We start from the raw sequence: 18,911 nt of genomic DNA, 5'->3' as shown, positions 1-18,911 counted from the left end.
TTCTACAAAGAGATGTCAGAGAAGCTGCAGAAGTGCTGAAACCTTACTGCACTTGTAAAACTAATCATTCCCAAACATTTCTTCTTTGGACAAGTGATGAAGTGGTAATGAGAAGAAAATCTTCATGTCTGTAAAGTCAGTTCAAGCTGTTGTTCTTTAAAGAGACTGAGGTCTCTAAAAGGTGCCAAGTTGCCCTATGATTGTGCAGACCTCAGTAGGCAAGTACCCATGTTCTCAAAAGTCACTGACAAACAAGCCAAGGATTTGAATATTGTGAGGAGTACATACCCTCCTGCCCTGGAGCTGCTTCCTTCAGTTCAGCCTAGGGTTATCAACAAAGCAAGCAAAGGGAAGTATGACAGAGGCTGTCTCCTGATGATGCTTTTATGTCTCATGTAAATAATTACATGACCTCATGAACCATCAGACTGCATCCTTCACCAAGCACATAGGGTTAAAGTGCTCCATGCTTCACAGTATAGTGAATTTGGTTCCAGCAACTCACTTTTATATGTTTTAATTTCAGTTTTATACCCAAACCTCCTGCCTCTTCAGATCTATGCTAACTTTATGAATTCTCCTCTTTCTCCAAAGCTGTTCTTGTCTCCTTGGGTATGAGGGGGAGAGGTGTGAAATAAATGCAGACGACTGTGAAGATAATGACTGCGAGAATAACTCTACATGTGTGGATGGGATCAACAACTACGTCTGTCTCTGCCCTCCTAACTACACAGGTAAGAAAGGGTCACAACCAAATAAAATGAGGGATCTATGAAGACTCCCTTCAGTGCTTGAAGGGAAGAGTCCAAATTCATGTTTACTTTGTCTATGAGCATATAATTAACCAAGAATCTAGTTCCATTTCAAAGCAGCCTGGATGTCTTACTGGAAAGATGTTAGTTCTGTCAATACTGCAGTACACCTGCTCACAGGCATGGCCACTTTTCTGAGTCAAAATGCTGATGCCTCATTCTAAAATGCATTAAAATACAGTGAAGTCTAAGGTGACAGAGAAATCTGTCTGTACATCTGCACACACATTTTATAAATGTATTTCAGAAATATTCCCAGTACTAAGCTGAGTCTGACATACATCTGTTCTGAATCTTGGAAAATAAAAATAGTATGAAAACAGCTTTTGGGGCATAGCTTTCACCTGAGATCTCAGAGGTTTGCATTTATTAAATAAAATGAGCCTGACAGTGTGTGCTTTAAATTCATTATCTCCATTTCACAAGTGGAGAAACAAAGGCTGTGTAAGAAACTGTAGGCTCAGTTGTAGCCTCCAGTGTGCACCCATGGCAGTTAGCCCAGCTCAGCAGATGTGCAGTCACCTGCTAAGTCCATGGTGACAGAAGTTAGTAACTGAGTTACAAATGGAATTAGTATCTCCAGCACCCATCCTGCATTTCAGATAAATTCCTTCTGCAAGAGCAGAAACCCTCTTAACTGGAAGCTAAAAATGCTGTCTCTCAAATCGTTACTGGAACATACCATTGACTCATTCAAGCTGTGTTAGCATAGCCTTCCTGGCTCAGCATGGAGTGGTAAGGAAACACCTGCAATAGTTCCTACTTCTATCCTTTGAAATGGGTTTATTACCTTCTAGGCATGGGGAAGTAATGAAGGGCTTCTTGTACACTGGAATATATTACATGTCAGGGGATTTAATGAGGATCAAGCTTGAGTGGCTGAGTAAGGCAGGAGGAAAGCTTTCTAGAATTTCCAAACTCTTAAAATACTTCTGTGGCTGATACAAAGGAGGCCCATGTAAATCTTTAGCTCAGAAAAAAAGCCCTATGACTTTAATGTACATTTATTGCAGTTCTAAAATGATCTTTCTGCCAAACACAGAAAAACTTCAGCTTAGCAGAGTAAAGAGTTTATGCTTAGAGGATGTTGAGCCCATTGTGCTTACTTGTGCACTATTTATGGGAGCTGTTCTTGGGTGGTTTCAAACACTACTCCGTATAGAGAGGCAGAGTCTTTACATTTACAAGAGGAAACATATTTGCCCAGCCAAGAAAGCAAACATATCTAGTAAGGAGCTGAACTCAGAATATATGCAAATGTCTGTTCCTTTCCACAGGCATATTGCAGACTATTTTGGGTTTTTTTCACATACACAAAAGAAGGAAAGAACTAGATTGGGATTTCTTCTCAAATGGCAGTCTGGTTAGGGGCCAGAGAATTCATATGATACTTCAGAATCAGTTTTGAAGTATTTTAAATCAACTTCCAGCTGTTTGCCCTTTTATTTTATTTTTTAACCCTGACCGTTGTCTGTGTTGTACTCTTGCTTATGAGCAGGACTTTGTCAAACACTAGACCCCAGTCTTGCAGTGTGGGTACACACAATTGTATATAGCACTCAGTGAGCACTTGCTATCACTGCGCAGGCAATAGCTGTACCTACGGTTGCAACAAACTGAATTTTTGAAGAAGAGCAGGAAGTACTTCTGGAAAATATAATATGAATCATGAGTGAAAAGGACTGCAAAACTAGACGTGCTGCTTAAAATAGAATCACAGAATGTTAGGGGTTGAAAAGGACCTTGAAGGATCATTGAGTCCAACCCCCTGCAAGAGCAGGATTGTGTAGAGTAGGTTACATAGGAATGCATCCAAGTGGGTTTTGAATGTCTCCAGAGGACACTCCACAGCCTCTCTGGGCAGCCTGTTCCAGGGCTCTGGCATCCTCACAGTGAAAAAGTTACTCCTTCTTTTCATATGGAACCTCCTGTGCTCCATCTTGCACCCACTGCCCCTCGTTCTGTCGTTGGACATCACTGAGGTCTTGGCTCCATCCTTCCCACACTCACCTTTTACATCTTTATAAACATGAATGAGGTCACCCCTCAGTGTCCTCTTCTCCAAGTTAGAGAGACATAGGTCCCTAAGCCTTTCCTCATAAGGGAGATGTTCCACTGCCTTCATCATCTTTGTGGCTCTGCACTGGACTCTTTGAAGCAGTTCCCTGAGGTCCTTCTTGAACTGAGGGGCCCAGAACTAGACACAATATTCCAGATGTGGCCTCATCAGGGCAGAGTAGAAGGGGAGAAGAACTTCTCTCGACCTACTCACTGCACACTTTCTAATACCTCCCAGGATGCCATTGGCCTTCTTGGTCACAAGGGCACATTGCTGCCTCATGAAGTCTGAAGGGTTACAATAGTTCATGTTGCTTAAAAAAAAGGAAGCAGTTAGTGAGCTGTGGTGAACAAAGTGCTTTAACCTGCTTTTTACCTCCATTTTGGAGTGGGATCATTCCTCAAACCTGATCAGTCACCTGGAAGAACTCACTGTAGTGCAGCTGCCTGGACTGAAATATCCCTCAGAGGTACACCCAGCTCTCAGCAGAAAAATAGGGAACAACATAAAATGGCTGGAAGAATTAGAGTCATCAGCCAAACAAAAGTTGCAGACAAGCCAAGCAAATCTAAGCCATGGTTTTGAGGGTCCTCTAAGAACTGAATTGAAACACAAGGAACTGGACATCATCTGAAACTGATTCATTGAAAGAATAGCAAAGGAAATGCCATGGAAGCCCATAGGCAAGTCATGAAGAAGCAGGCAGAGTAAGCATTTTTTGATTGTTTTTTGTTTGTTTGTTTGTGGGATTGTGTTGGGAGCTTTTTGTTGTTAATTGCATTTTCACAAACACTTTTTATGGAGAATAGAAATTTATTCGTAAGGTTCATTGGCTGGGCTTTGTGGCTGAAGAAATCCAGACTATGTATTTTTATCAGTGTAAGTATCCAAGAGTTGTTGGTTCCAAATACAAACTGGACTTCTCAGCAGATGCTGCAGTTGAAGCACAAGTTAATTCAAGAGTAATCTACGTTACAATGGAGATGAGACTAGATAATATGTGATAATCTGTGAGGTTCTGAATACCATGCAGGCTGTTGGATGTAGATGCCCATCTCAGCTACTGCAGATTCCTTCTTTTTTCAACTCTAGAGGCAGCCAGGCTCTGGTGTACTACGAAGTAGGTAGTCTGAATTCCTCATCACTCTTGTGGTCTTGGATGCCATAATACTGGTAAGACTGCAGTGGTATTCCAGGAAACACTGAACATCTGAAATAAATGTGTGTTATAAAATAAAGAATTGTCTGAATATAGGGTGGAAGCAGATCTAATAGCATGTACATGTGTTGTTCTGTAAGAAATATTTAGGATTTCCCCTTGGTTCAGTTGACTAACAGTTAAATCGTGGTAGTAAATCTTGTGTTCCAAAATGAAATGCAAATTAAAAGTGCATGTGTTGGAAATGTTGACTATTGAGAGAGTTGCAGTATCCAGGGTTTGGGTTTCTTCCATACCTTAGTCTTTGCCTGCTTTATCTTCTGTCTGTCTAGTTTTACATGTTGTAGCCTTTTTAGGAAACAATATCCAAAATAATGCATAAATTTTGGATTCATTGGTTGGAATAATGGAGGCCAAAGATCTTTCTCCAATTAGTAACTTTTTGCAGTGTTTTCCTTTAAAATTCTTTGACAGTCTTTTCTCTCACTCAAAGTAGATGAGAAATGGCCAGTTAAAGTGACTGCTGTCCCACACTCCAGTCCCATTGCACTTGCATTAAAAAAAACAAAACCAAACAAAACAAAAAAAAAAAACCCAAACAAAACCAAAAACACCGCACCAAAACAACAAAAAACCACCAAAAAGCAACCCACACTCACACAATAACCTCCTTTCTCATTCTTTTCCATCTAATAACTTTAAAACCCTCATCCCTGGAGGTGTTCAAGGCCTTGAGCAACCTGGTGTAGTGTAAGGTGTCCCTGCCAATGCTAAAGGGATTTGAAGTAGATGATCTTTAAGGTCCTTTGCAACCCAAAGCATTCTATGAATCTAATATATGAAAACAACGTGCAAATACAAGTGGATTCTATGAAACAGGTAAACAAATTGAAGAAGACAAAACTTCATAGTACCCTTGTCTGCACTACTAGGTTTCCTCACCCTTCTTGAAGTCACAGAATCACAGAATCAATATGTTTGGAAAAGTCAGTATTTTCATAGTTTATTGCCTGTGTTTACATAACCAAACTAATACCTATGCTGTGTAGCACAGTCCTGATTGTCAATTGATGTCTTGACTCTCCCAAGTTGGTTATTTTAATCCTGAAGCTAAATTATAAGCATGTACTTCTCCAGGATAGTCATGTATCAAAGTCCAGCAAGCTCTAAAGCCTGAGCAGTCTGTGGACTGCTTTACAACCTGGTTGGATTACAGAACCTCACAGTTCTGTAGACTTTCCAACTTGTTGAAAAGAAACATATAGGAACATTGAAAGAGGATGGTATGAATTAGATCAGTCACCCTGGTTCTTTTCCTTTTTTGTATTTTCCTGATTTTTATCTTCAACGTGATCTGTTTCCAGCTATCTCTCTAGCTTTATGGTTTAGAAATGTAGAACAAAATACATACAATTTTCCCCTTCCATTCCTTTTTTCATTCACTACTGTCATACACCTTGGGATTCATCACTGGTTTACTTACAGTTCTAGATTCAAATACAGAATTTCATACTTCCAAAAGAGATCTTCTCCACAGTCTCACTATCCTCTGCACTTTCACTTGAAGGCATGTCCCAATGTACCAAAAGGACCCAAGGGGTGATGGGTACAAGTTAATCCTGGGGAGATTCCAATTGGACTCCAGAAGAAAATGTTTCCCCATGAGAGCAGCTAGAGATTGGAATTATCTCCCAAAGGAAGCAGTGGATTGCCCTCCACTGGACAGTTTTAAGACTCAGTTTGACAGGGTGCTGGGCCAGCTCATTTCTCTAGGTAACTGGACTGTTACCTAGAGAACTTGGACCAGATGATCCTTGGGGTCCCTTCCAACCTGGCATTCTGTAAGTCTAACCAAATGGGCTGTACTAAACATGTGCTATGTACTTTAGGTGTGCTATGTACTAGCTTTATGTGCTAGTTAATTGTTTTGTTTTGTTTGCTGTGACTTTTCCTTCCTTCTGCCTGTTTGATTTTAGCCAACAAGCAGGAATATGTAGTGCTTACACACAAGAAAATAAACCAGGAAATATTTCAGCTTTTGCTAAGGATCCTAAAAAGCCTCAGCAAATAAGATACATCTTGTTGTTCTGAAACCTAAAAAAAAAAATATGTAATTAGTGGGTTCTACTACTGAAAATAGGTCTTTTCTAAAATACATGGCATCCCATGGTGGGGAGAGTGGGGAACAAGTGTTTTAAAATAGTTTGTTACCCTGGGAAAAAGCTGGAAGCAGTTTGTACCACAGGAAAAAAAAAAAAAAACTCTTAAAAAAATGCCTAGAAACTATTTCTGGGTTTATGTGTTTGGAAGAGAAGGCTAAGATCTATTTTACCTTAGGGGACCTTGTGGTCTTCTGTGGTAGATGGTATCTGAGATTTTTGCAGTTGTGCTACTTTTAGACAGAACACTATTCACTGCTAGTGATTATGGTCCCTCTTTCTGGCATATCTGATCGTGGTAATGTTGCATGGCTAAAGCTGAGCACTTAGTCAAGCCAAACAACTCTGGAAGAAAGAAGTTGTGTGGTGACTTGTGGCTGACACTCTTTGCTGGAGTTCTTCAGCCCATTTCCTATCGCTAACCATTGTGGGGCTGAATTGCAGCAATCCCTGAGACAGGCACCAGTGACAGCTGAATGAAGCTGAAGTGGCTCACTGCATTACAGGGCTTTTTTCTGACCACTTTATTCCCCACATATTTTCAACTATGTGTTTGATATAGGAAGTTTTTAGGTAATGCAGTTCAGCCTTGTGGTTCCACAAAGATCTGGCCTGCCTCATAAACCCTGAAGGCTTAAGCAAGTACTCTACTATCAGCCTTTTTTAAAACTTTGGAACTCTAGCCATAATTTCTTTGAGACAAACAGAAAATTGTGGTCAAAATTTGATGTAGCTTCTTCCTTTTATTTGAAGGAGTTCTGCCTTACATGGAAGGTTCACTGGTCTAGTTGCTTGGCAGATGTGAAGTATATTTGCTTTCTGTGCAAAACATAAAAAGCCCACATTTCCCTCTTGTATAACTATGAATGAGAAGTTCTGGAAGAACTGGAAGTTTGTATCTTTGCTGAAGAGTTTAAGCCCACCAGTCCTGTTTTATTAAGAGAACCACATGTCATTGCTTTCAGATTGGATTCTTTTAACTCATTGTACTGGGACTGAAGAAGGAAACAGGACTGTAACTGGCAGCTCTGCAGCCTGTCTTTAGTCTCAGTATGGGTGTTCTGTTATGGCGGAGCTCTCAGCTCCAGAACTCCTTCCCATCTGTAAATGTGGTGTCTCATGTTTAAGGAATCAGGTATTCTAGAGAATTTCTCTTTGTTCATCGGGAGCATAGTGTATATCTCTAAGAAAATGTAATCTCAGCTACTACTGCCTTCAACAGTGGGTGAAGTGAGTATCATCCTCAAATATGATTCATTAAATCCAGTCTGCACATCAGAAGATTAGAAACCAACCACAAGCCAAATACTTACCTCCTTACTGGCAGGTAGTGCATACTGCACAGTTAATAAAGCTGGGAGGAGCAGATGCCACCTATGGACAGTGTATTCAGCACTCCAACATCTCAAGGATGGCCATGTTAGATCTGCCAGTAGGAAATAAGGAAATCATATCAATCATATCAACATATCAAATGTTCTTCAGAGACCTCTGTTGGTTCAAAGACTGTAGTGGGACCCACACTGGAGCCATTCTTGAAGAACTGTAGCCTGTGGGAAAGACCAACAATGAAGAAGTTCATGAAGGACTGTATCTCATGGGAAGGACCCCACACTGGAGCAGAGGATTAGCATGAAGAGAAAGGAATGGCAGAATGTTATGAACAAACCACAACCCCCATTCCTCATCCTCCCATTCAGACCAGCATTAGTCTGCAGCGTGACCTATCTGCCAGCCCTGAAAGGACGTCTCAGGAAATGTATGGCATCTCGGATGTGACTGGACACACTGGTTTGTGTGGACAGCTGAACTGGTCCCTAATAGGTTCCAGACAAATCACATAGTTGGACAACATCCATATGAAGTAATACAGCTCAAAAGTGTAGGAGGTCTGGCAAAACTGGGATCCATTCCAGACGCAGTGGTTCTTATGGATAATGCTATATGCAAATCACCACCTTGTAAGAGCCCTGGAAATTGTCCGCTTTAGTTAATGTTTTACATACTGCGTTCTTGTGGCATTTGTGATGTTGAGTGTGATTGGTTTTTTTCCATGCTTTGGCAGCATGTAGAACTGGAACATACTCCTTCAAGGATCAGAAGCAGTCAAAGGATCATCACTTCTCTTCTCCAGATTTTGTTGTTTAGTACATTCCCCCTTTGCTTGACATCTTTAATTCAGAAAAAACAATCCACTTTGGGAGTCTCAGTGTGGAGTCTAACTTCCGGTTCCCGTTTAATATGAGGCCAAAATATGAGACATGAAAACTCAGATAAGAGTTTTTAAAGCATTAACACAGAATAAAAAGCATAAAGTGACTTTTAGTTATTTGCTTACTGTAGGCAGTGTTCATCAAGCAAGAGCAAACTTCATTAATAAGGCAGGAAGAGCATTCTGCTACAGTAATTTCTTTTATGGTTTGGTATCTAATATGGCAGTAGAGTGCATTTGCTGCTGATGGAGTTCCAGAGTTTCTCCTTTATTCATTGCAAGTTGAAACAGTTTGGAAGTAAAAAAAAAAAAGCATATTTTTTTTTTATTTTCCAAGATAAGCCTCAGATCTTTTTAATCAAACATCAACAACATTCCTAACTGAATTATTATCTTGGAGGAACATCCTATGTCTGTTCCACCCAACTGTTTTTAGGTTCTGTTTTCTGAAATTTCCAATTGGCAGTGACTTCTTTTTAATAACTGAAAGGAGAGATGGGAAAAACAAAATACAAGCCCCATTTCTTCCGATACAAGTTATTAGATGCAAAATGAGTAATCTCTTATGAGAAAAACAGTGCAGTATTTTTTTTTTAGCAGTCGAGAAGAATTCCATTCTGACTTACCTGGCAGAGTTCAGAAAATTGCAACATACTATTTAACCACACAAATATACCCTTCTCCCTGTGCAGCCTGTAAAAATTTGCTCTGTGGATAAAGGCCAGGCTTCCTTCATCCTTTCTTCACTGTAAGCACTTTCCTTTTCTCAAGTAGTATTGTGAAATTCTTGACAGCTTTTTTGCTTTTAGTTTTCCAGGCTCTACAAAAGCTGCAGGCCTGTAGTGATAGGTTGAGGGGCAGTGGGTTTAGATTAGAGAAGAGTAGATTTAGGTTGGATGCTAGGAACAAGTTCTTTCGCATGAGAGTAATACAACGCTGGAACAAGTCACCCAGAGAGATAGTTGAGGCCACATCCTTGGAGATATTCAAGGTCAGGCTCAACAGGGCTCTGGGCAATCTGATCTAGTGGAGGATGTCCCTGCTCACTGCAGGGGGATTGAACCACGTGACCTTTGGAGGTCCTTTCCAACCCAAACCATTCCATGATTCTGTCCCATTAAGGATGAGCATATTTTCTGCCCCTGTACACAGCGCTGGTTAGGCCACACCTTGAGTACTGTGTCCAGTTCTGGGCCCCTCCGTTTATGAAGGATTTTGACTTGCTGGAACATGTCCAGAGAAGGGCAACAAAGCTGGTGAGGGGTTTGGAACACAAGCCCTATGAGGAGAGACTGAGGGAGCTGGGGTTGCTTAGCCTGGAGAAGAAGAGGCTCAGGGGAGACCTTATTGCTCTCTACAACTACCTAAAGGGAGGTTGTGGACAGGCAGAGGTTGGTCTCTTCTCCCAGGCAACCGGCACCAGAACAAGAGGACACAGTCTCAAGCTGCACCAGGGGAGGTTTAGGGTGGAAGTTAGGAAGAAATTCTACACAGAGAGCGTGATTGCCCATTGGAATGGGCTGCCCAAGGAGGTGGTGGAGTCACCATCATTGGAGGTGTTTAGGAGGAGGCTTGATAGGGTGCTTGGTTGCATGGTTTAGTTGGTTAGGTGGGTTGGATAATAGGTTGGATGCAATGATCTTGAAGGTCTCTTCCAACGTGGTCTATTGTATTCTATTCTATGTTGGTTTATCAATTATTCAACAAATACTCTGAATGAGAGCACAAAGTTGTCCCCTAATTGATGTATCAAACAAAAGGAAAATCATCAAACTCATAGGCTGCAAATTGGTGGTCTAGATTGCTTTTTTCAGAACTTCAGTTTTACTTACAGATGAATAAGTAAAATACTATTACTGCATCTAATCTATCTTTTACTGATTAAGGAGAAATAATGTAACTTGGATCTGGGTTTTAAAAGTCTAATGTGACATGAAATAAATAGCTCTCATGATAGTACAGAAGGGAAAAGAGAAGAATGATTATTAAACTGTGTAAAAGTCATCTTTACTGCTCTGTTGTTTTGGCTTCGTTCTGAGACCTGTGAAGGCTACAGAAAAGCCTTAGCATGTTTCTTGGCAGCTCTTCATAAGCAGTGAGCCCTGTGAAAAGTGAATGTGGAAAGCCCCATGAAATTCATGATTTTGCTGAAAAAATACGACCAGGAAAATGTTGCCCAAAGCAAAAAAAAAAAAGTTTGCTGTGTTGGGTTTTTGGGGTTTTTTTCATTTGTTTGTTTATTTGTTTTGTGTGGGTTTTGTTGTTTTGTTTTGGTTGGTTGATTTGTTTTTAAGCAATAAGCAGTGCTGGTGAAGGTTTGGGCACTTTTTTTTTGCACTTTTTTTTTTGTTGTTAAGGGTGAGCCAGAGTGTTTGTTTTGGAGGGTTTTTTAATGAATGAGACAGAACAGCAACGGGGCATCCACCTGTTGGTATTCCACCTGTCAGTAGAACTTGGGTTTGATCTGGAAGTTGGATTTTTTTGTGGCAGATCAGATTGCTTCCTTCATCTGTCTTAAGAAGTTTGAAATGCAGTGCCCAGGTAGCTGAGGATGTGCCTGCCTTTATAATGAAGGTACCATCTTCATGTCCTTCAGACCACAGAACATCACTGGCTCAATACCTCCAGCTGCTATGAAACGTGAAGTCTGTTGGCATAAGTATTTTTCCTCTTGTGAATCTGACATAATCTTAACCCGTTCTTTGTTGGGGTGCATTGCATGTTGATTTATTTGTTTGGCTGTGGTTAAAGGTTAAAAAAAATTAACTGATTAGAAATTTTGTTGTCATCCTGTCTTTTATATAAGCACTTCAAGAACCTCTGTGCACCCAATTAGAGTTCTAATTTGAGAATACATAGGAGACCGGAAAATGTGGAGGTTGGATTGTTTTCTGCAACTGGGTCAGCATTACTCTGAAGGCTTCTGTTGTTTTAGCATGATCAAATATCTTCCACAAAGACAATCAGTGCTGCTGAAGTTGGGCTAAGATTAATGTCCAGGGTTTTTTTAGGTTCACATAGCTATCCAGTGAGGAATTTGGACTAGACCTTTAATTGCTGCACAGAGAAGCAGCCCTGTGTCACTCCCAAAAAAAAAAATAAAAAGGATCAGATTTTTCCTCTGATACTGACATTAAAGCAGCCAATGAGTATTGCACTCTCAGGTCTGAGGGCAAATTCTTTGGCCCAGATATTGTCTGAGTGAATAAAATACGAGAAAGGCTTTGTGTAGCTGGTGCCTTGGGTTCTGCTTCTCAGAAAGTGTTTTATTTCCCTGGCATACCCTCTGCAACATCTACTGAATATGGGTGGAGCCTGAAATAATGCATCAAGAAGAATTGTCTTCCTGAGATGAGGCTGCTCTGGTTGCAAGGCATTCCCAAGCGAGCTTCCTAATGAGTGATAGATGGGAAAAACAACAGGAAGGATCTTTAAATGTTCCAAGTTTTGCATGAAAAATGGTACTTTTTTTTGGATGCTATGTTTGGTACCTAGCCTAGAATTCTCCTACATTTTGATAGTGGTGCCTTCAGAATGACAGAGTGAGTCATAATATTTGACATTTGGGGAGATTTTTACTGGATCTCTAAGCACTTGTCAAGACTGTTGAGAAGAATACTTTAAAAAGAATCATGATTTCCTTTGAGAGTTTATGAAACTGTTATTTTTTTTTTTAAAAGGCTGTTTCCTTTTCTTCAAAATAACAACCAAAAAAATAAATACTGAAACTTCAAAAGTATGTATTGACCATTTAAGTGAAAGGATAATTGAAGGCATCTATCCACACTGCATTCACTTATTAAATAGGCTTCCCAAATCATTTCCAGCTTTAGATCACTGAGGTTTTTTTCATATTTATTTTCACGTGAGATTCACAGCATGTAAAGAGAATGACAAACTAGCAGTTGTCCAGGTGTCCTAGCAAGTTCTGACCTGCTCACGTTCATGTCTGCCCAAAGGCTGAGGGAGTCACTTTGCTTGTTGATATTTGGGAGGCTTGGTGGGCTGTGGGCTTGGGGATTGCTTAGCAAGCAGACCTGTCTCAAATTCTGCCACCTCAAAAATGTGATAATAGCTGTCTCCAGTGACAGCTGTGTTCGTATTTATAAGATTTGAATGTCTCTAGTTGCTTTTGAGAAGTAACAAAATAAAAGGGGCAAACCTCAAGTCCAGGCAATTATCTCTTTTCCTGGTTCCCATGACTTTCCAGCATTTGGCATGTGTCACTTCCAGGGCTGGATACATTCATTTGCCCAAGATTTGCCCAGGGCTGCAGAAAAGGCTTGTTAAGTGTTTAATAGTGGTGGCTTCCTGAATTCCTTGGCTCCAGATGGAATTTGTTGTCTTATAACTGATCCTATAAACTGTCCACTGCAGATCGCCATGCCAGGCTTCTCCAATACTGTCAAACACAGCCCACTAAAAGCCATGAGGGTATGTATGGCACATGAGTACAGGGTTTCTGTGGTACTACCTTCTCTCATGCCTACAGGGCTTTTGTATTCTTGCTCCACTTTCTCACTGGTGTTTGACATCTGTCAAAAGCAGCCACATTAGATGTTTCATGTCTGAAACAAACAAAACACTATGTATCATATTCCATTGTAATATGAAGCGTCAAATAATGAGCTATGTAGCTTCTACTGTAGGGAGGCTGGAGATATGGGAAAAATAACCTTGAAGGAGTGACCTGGGGGTGTTCACAACTTAAAATCATTCCTGTCATCACCAGAGTCATCCTCCCAATTGTGCTCGCAGTCATCCCTGCCAGATCACAAGCCTGATAGAAGACAGTTCTGATTTGCGGTTTCCATCTGAACTTTGCTCTTTGTGGTTTGCTTGGCTTGTGTATTCAAGCGTTTTTCTGTAGCCACAGGAGTTAGAAATGTAAGGATTTTGCAGATGTTTTCTCCCAAGATGCAGGTAGAACTGCAGCTTCATGAAAGTATTGCTAAAACATTGCCAGCCCACCAGGGCCTCCCACTTCAGCCTTTCTCCCACACCATCCACATGGCTTGTGGCTCATGTGATGGTGTGTATCATGTATAGGCACAAAAAATGTGCATAACCTTGAAACCCTGCAGATGTGGTCTTCTGATATAGCTGCACAGGGGACTTTGAGGCTGTAGCTTTTGGGGGTCTCCATCCTGAGAGTAACTGACCTTTGCTTTTCCCACATGGCTTTGGGAGGTGTGGGGTAGGTTTCTATTGGTTTCTTGGGAAGGCAAAGATTTCTGTGGTCTTTGGCTGGATCTCAAATCCTGGGGTACTGAAGTGTGACCTAATAATTTAGGACTCAGAGAAGGGTAATATTTAAATAAACTATCTGTGTTTGAACATTCTGGAACTATTAATTATTACAATTTATACAAATCCAGGGAGGTGCATGCTATGCAACACACCATACGTAGAAACAGCTGAGCTGAGCTTGCACATGCTGGATTTTTTTCTGCAAAGACATCATCTCCTATGAGCACAATAGAGCACTTTTCTTGTAAATAGTGAATGTTTTATAATTGCATGCAGTCCTAAGGCTGGTTCCTATTATTGAAGAGTCATAGAGGTTTTGGGAAGGAGGGTTTGTGGTTGTTGTTCTTTTCCAGAATGATGTCCAATCAGCTTCTTTGACAGAGTATTAACTGGACTAAAATATGATTCAGTGTGAAAACGTTACAGTTCAATGAGCAGCTTTGCTTTTGTGTCACTTTCTTGCTTTGATATAAGAGGTTCTGGGTCAGGAAGTGCCCATTTGATCCTTACTCTGTCTCCAAGTTCAGTGTATATGTCAGTGCATTTTATGCCAGCCTTTCAAATTCATGTGATAGAAACAATACAGTCACTACAGGTCAAGGGAGCCCAATTTAATGAAGTCTCATGGAGCCCTCACAAGAAACATTGTTGCTTCCTGCTGAGTTACTGAGCTGCCTCCATCTAGAGAGTCATGCCATCCCTGAACATGATTGGAGCTACTTCAGGATTGTCTAAGTTACATTACAGCTTTATTGCTTTTCTTTTTCTCAGGTGAACTGTGTGACGAGGTGATTAACCACTGTGTTCCTGATCTAAATCCATGTCAACATGAGTCCAAATGTCTTCCCCTTGACAAAGGAACCAGGTAAGCGTGTGCATGTTGGTCCCTATACACTGGGGTGATTCATCCATCTGTTTGAGTAGGGTTGAACTAGCAATGAGTTCAGGGTAAAAATCATCATCATTAATGCAAATAGTACAAAGTTTATACATACCTCAGACGACGTTACCTTTTAACAGAACCATACATACTATTGAAGCTTTCTGTGGTTTACTTGAAAATCATGGGTGTATTTCCAGAGCAGAGGAATTATGCTGGAATAGAGCATGGCAAAAGGAGTGCTTCTGGAACAGTTACTGCAAAATACCATATCCTTCTTCAGAAACGAAGGACAATTTCCTTACATGTTCCTCAGGACATCCATCATTTCAAGCAGCATAACAGGAGCCTATAACTCACCTCTCCTCAGCTCATGCTGGCTCCTTGTTTAAAATCCACTGTTCATTCCAACTACTAAGAAGGGAAAGATAAACTTGTGTCCAAAGCTGCAGGTCAGGAGTTTTCTCTTGTACCCCCACTTCAGCTATTGTGTTCCAGGGTGGTTGGTGGCCTCAGGGTGCAATGGCACAGGCCAGCCTTGACCACAGTGGGGCTTCTATCCCCACACTTCATTACCTAGGCAGCAGCAGGCAGCTGACCTGGATGGCTCTCACTCAGGAGCTGCTGCATTCCCTTGGTGAGGCTCACCTGAAATTTTGTGAAGTCTGTGTTTGCATTTGCATCTTAGGAATGACACTGACTGTTTCACAGGGCAAAATAAAGCCTCATGTTTTAAATGGCAGTTAAACATCTGGAGATTTGGGGGCTAGGGTGCTTTGAGAGGTGCACTATTGCAGTGTTCACCACTTGTCTGAGGAGGGCATTTCAGAGGAATTTAGCAAACGGCAACAGTCAGTTGGAAAGCCAAGCTCTGTGCAAGCTTGAATCAAAGAAGTAGCAAAGGAAGACAAATTCAAGAGGATTCATGTTCTGTGCTTTCCCCTAAGGCTGTTGCCACAGCCACCATGCAGTCCTGAGTGCTCACTAGTTCCCTCCTGGGAGGAAGGGCCAGTGTTTTGACAAGGGACACCCTCACCCAGCACACCCAGCATGTCAGAGGGGACAGTAGTGCTCTTTGGTCATCCTAGTAACTTACAATTGGGGTCAGATTGTGTCCCCTGTGAAGCAACCAGCGTGTCAGAATAGTGTGAATTGGTAGACAGGATTGTTAAAAGGTAGTGAACGAGTTTCAGGGATGCTGGTTATCTGGAGGGCAGCTGAAGCTGAGCTAGGCTGTTGGTCTGTACAGTCCAAGCCTTTCTTTTGGGGTGAAAAACCTCTGGACAGAAATATTTCCAACTCTTGAGGAAGATGAAACTATTACATGATTAAATTCCTGAAATGATGCACAGGGACTGGCTAAGGAGGTGTGTAATGGTACATAAATGGTCCCTGATGCTCCTTCCAGTTCTCATTCCTAGTTAATTCATCATTCAACTAATCCAGTAGCTCGTCATATTATGAGGCAAGGGCTTGCAACTCAAATTACCTTACGCTGCTAGACGCATGCAGGGATGGAGACAGCTGTGGTCCTGAATGGTTTTACACTTGCTGGAAGCATTTCCTTACCTGCCACCCAAATAATTTGAGTAAATAAGACACTTTTTCTTGCTTGCTTGCTAGAAGTGTTCTTTAGAGTGGGGCTATAAACCCTTGAGGGGAGCCTTAGTAACTGCTTTCAAGTATTTTCTCCTAGTGCTTGTTGCATTATTCTTCCCATTATTCATAGAATGCTACACAAAAATCCACAATTTCTTTACTACTTCTGTCCCAATTTGCTTTCTAGCAGGCCAGACGAGAGCTGATGGAGCCTGCCAATGTTTGAATATAGATTTGTCCAAGTATTACTTTTTCTTTAACTCATTAGTTGCACCAAACCATTCAGAAATGGGCTGAGAGCCCTCAGTACCTTTTGCAGTGATGTGCAACTGGGACTCACTGAAAACAGCAACCTGTTGATCTCCTGGCCTGGCGTGTACCATATATTTAGCACGTAATGGTGCAGCATAGTGCCCCATGAAGCGTGAGCAGTGCCCCATGCAGCATGAGTCAGCTTTGTGCACCAGTCCTCAGCTCTGCTTACAGAGGCAGGGAATATTAATGGCAGGATTCAGACTTGTTCCTGAGGTGACCATCCACTTGTCAGCTTTGTGCCCTGGGTGTGTAAGTAGAACATAACCAGTGAAGAATATCACAGCATCGAGGGCACCAGTCTGTCTGTCTGTCCTGCCTTCAGCTCTCTTTGGTCTGCAATACTGAAGAGGGAGGAAAAGATGATAAAGACAGGGTGAAAAATAGGAAGCCAAGCTAGTTATTGATATGGAGAGGGAAAATCTCTTTTGGCCCTGCAATAGAAGCCATGATTAATGGCTGTAATTACAATAGACATTGCATGGAGATGCAAATCCCCTTGCATAAACCAATGTTTTACATACCACTCGACATGGTTTTAGGCTCTCTCTGATATGGGAATGTTGCCATCACTATGAGGCTGTAGCAAAAACAATTTCAACTGCACTGGTTTCAGGTGGTCACAGGCAAATAACATAACTCATCTTATGGTGTAAATAACTCTCTTAGCAGGATTTTAATATAAAAGTTTCTTTGCTTCCTCCTTTACTGCAGTGAAGGTTTACTGATCCTCTGTCACTTGCTGGCAGGATGTGGGATTGGGATGGAGCTAACATGCCATCATACATTGGTAGGGGAGATTCTTGAGTTTCTAGGAGGCACTCATCTGGCTGTTTCTCACCTGCTATACTCCACACATGCATTTTTTTGGTAGCTCCAGCCACACTAACTGCTCAGAGATGGCTGATCCAAAAAGGAATTCCACATTCCTAAAGGGAAAGCCAAGCTTGGACTGTTGCAGTGTGTGTTTGGCTGCACAGAGCTATTTGCTTTTTAAGCTGAAATTGCAGGTGGTTTTCCTCACTTCCAACCTCCCCATATTTATTGTGCTGTTACTATAGAAGAAGAGTAGCTTTCTGTAAGCCAGAAAACAAAACAAAAGTCAACCAAAAAAAGCAAAAACCCACCACACTTAATACAATGAAATGACTTCTAAAAAACTGTAAGTCCAGGAAAGGAGCACGGTTTTCCATTCACTGTATTGATGTTGGAGTATGATATAAATATACTTTATTATTCTAGAACTTGGAATTATTACCTGACAGCTTAAAATGCTGATTTAATGCAGCCCTGCAGAGAAAAGTGGTGGTTCTGTCATTACTGAGATAGCCAATACACATCATAAAATTGATGCATGGCAGCCCTGAATAAGGAACTGTACATCGTTCATTATTACATCACTTTATATTAGGACTGCAGGGATCACTAAAAAGCAACAGGATTAAATGCTGCCAATTTCCCCTACAAAGGCTTTTGATTGACATGATTTTCTTGCAGGTGTGACTAAAATGTTGCCAAAAAATGCTGCCCGCTTCTTATGGTTTGGGGAAGAGACACTGATTTTTACTCTGTTTTGTCATCTGCACTATGTTAATCACAGTATTTCCTGAACCACCAAGGTGCAAAAAGGCAATTTAGGCATGCAGAGCTGGAACATCAACCATCCTGTGGCTGTGGAGGGTCATGATGGGGGCCTCTCCTGTAGGGAATATGGAGAGAGAAAGTGCATGCATCTACATGACGTTATCCATCCTACAGCCCACAGGTTAACAGGCTTTGCCTTATTTCCTCCTTTTTTCAGTCAGTCACAAGCCATGTTTTGAAATGGAGTCAAGGTCACATTCTTCTCGGTGCTTGAGCTAGGTGGTTGCTGAAGCCCTGATGCTGTGGCAGCCATTCACTGGTCATTAGCACACGCAGGACCTGCTGTTGCATTTTGGCAAGCTTCACCCAGCTCTCTGCCTTGCCATGATGAGCTGGGGAGCAACCAGGAGCCAGAAGACACCGGTGCTCAGAATCAAATTCAGCGCAGTGACTGCTGCCTGGAAAGTGGAAATAGCTTTTCTCATCAGCTCCCATGCATCTAGTTCCTCTGAAGCTATTTTTCTTGAGAAAACCAGCAGAGTAGATTGATGGAGCAGTATCTTCTCTCCTGATGCCACCTCCCTCAACTTTGTAACATCTCTCCTCTTCCAGCTCTTGGTGGCAAGCACACTGGGTCCAAACAAGGGGTTCTAGCAAGAGCACAGACCTCTTTTATTGCTGAAGTTAACTAGCTCTTCCCTTGTTTTGGTTGAAATGATACGCCTTTTGTTTTCCAGATGTGCAGTAACATCCCTCTGGGAGGAGTAAAACATGTTTTATGGACTAAAGCATGTTCATGACTAAACACTGCACAGTCAAAAAGAGTCTGTTCAGAAATCCCCAAAGATCTGTTCCAAATCAGAGACTTGGGGATGTGTTTTGTAT

At 41.5% G+C, this 18,911-nt stretch overlaps 1 protein-coding gene across 1 annotated transcript in view; it reads left to right on the top strand.

Moving 5' to 3' along the window:
• The window catches only part of SLIT3 (slit guidance ligand 3), a 508,252-nt gene that overhangs the window by 451,673 nt on the left and 37,668 nt on the right, over positions 1–18,911 (top strand). Inside the window, exons 28-29 of the mRNA XM_054168241.1 lie at positions 595–734; positions 14,423–14,516. Coding sequence (XP_054024216.1) covers positions 595–734; positions 14,423–14,516 — 234 coding nt within the window. The remainder of the gene's footprint in view (positions 1–594; positions 735–14,422; positions 14,517–18,911) is intronic.

Source organism: Dryobates pubescens, chromosome 16 (genome assembly GCF_014839835.1).
Source record: "Dryobates pubescens isolate bDryPub1 chromosome 16, bDryPub1.pri, whole genome shotgun sequence".
Classification (NCBI taxonomy): domain Eukaryota; kingdom Metazoa; phylum Chordata; class Aves; order Piciformes; family Picidae; genus Dryobates; species Dryobates pubescens.
The sequence above is the reverse complement of the archived record's forward strand: the minus strand, read 5'-3'. Positions and strand labels throughout refer to the sequence as shown.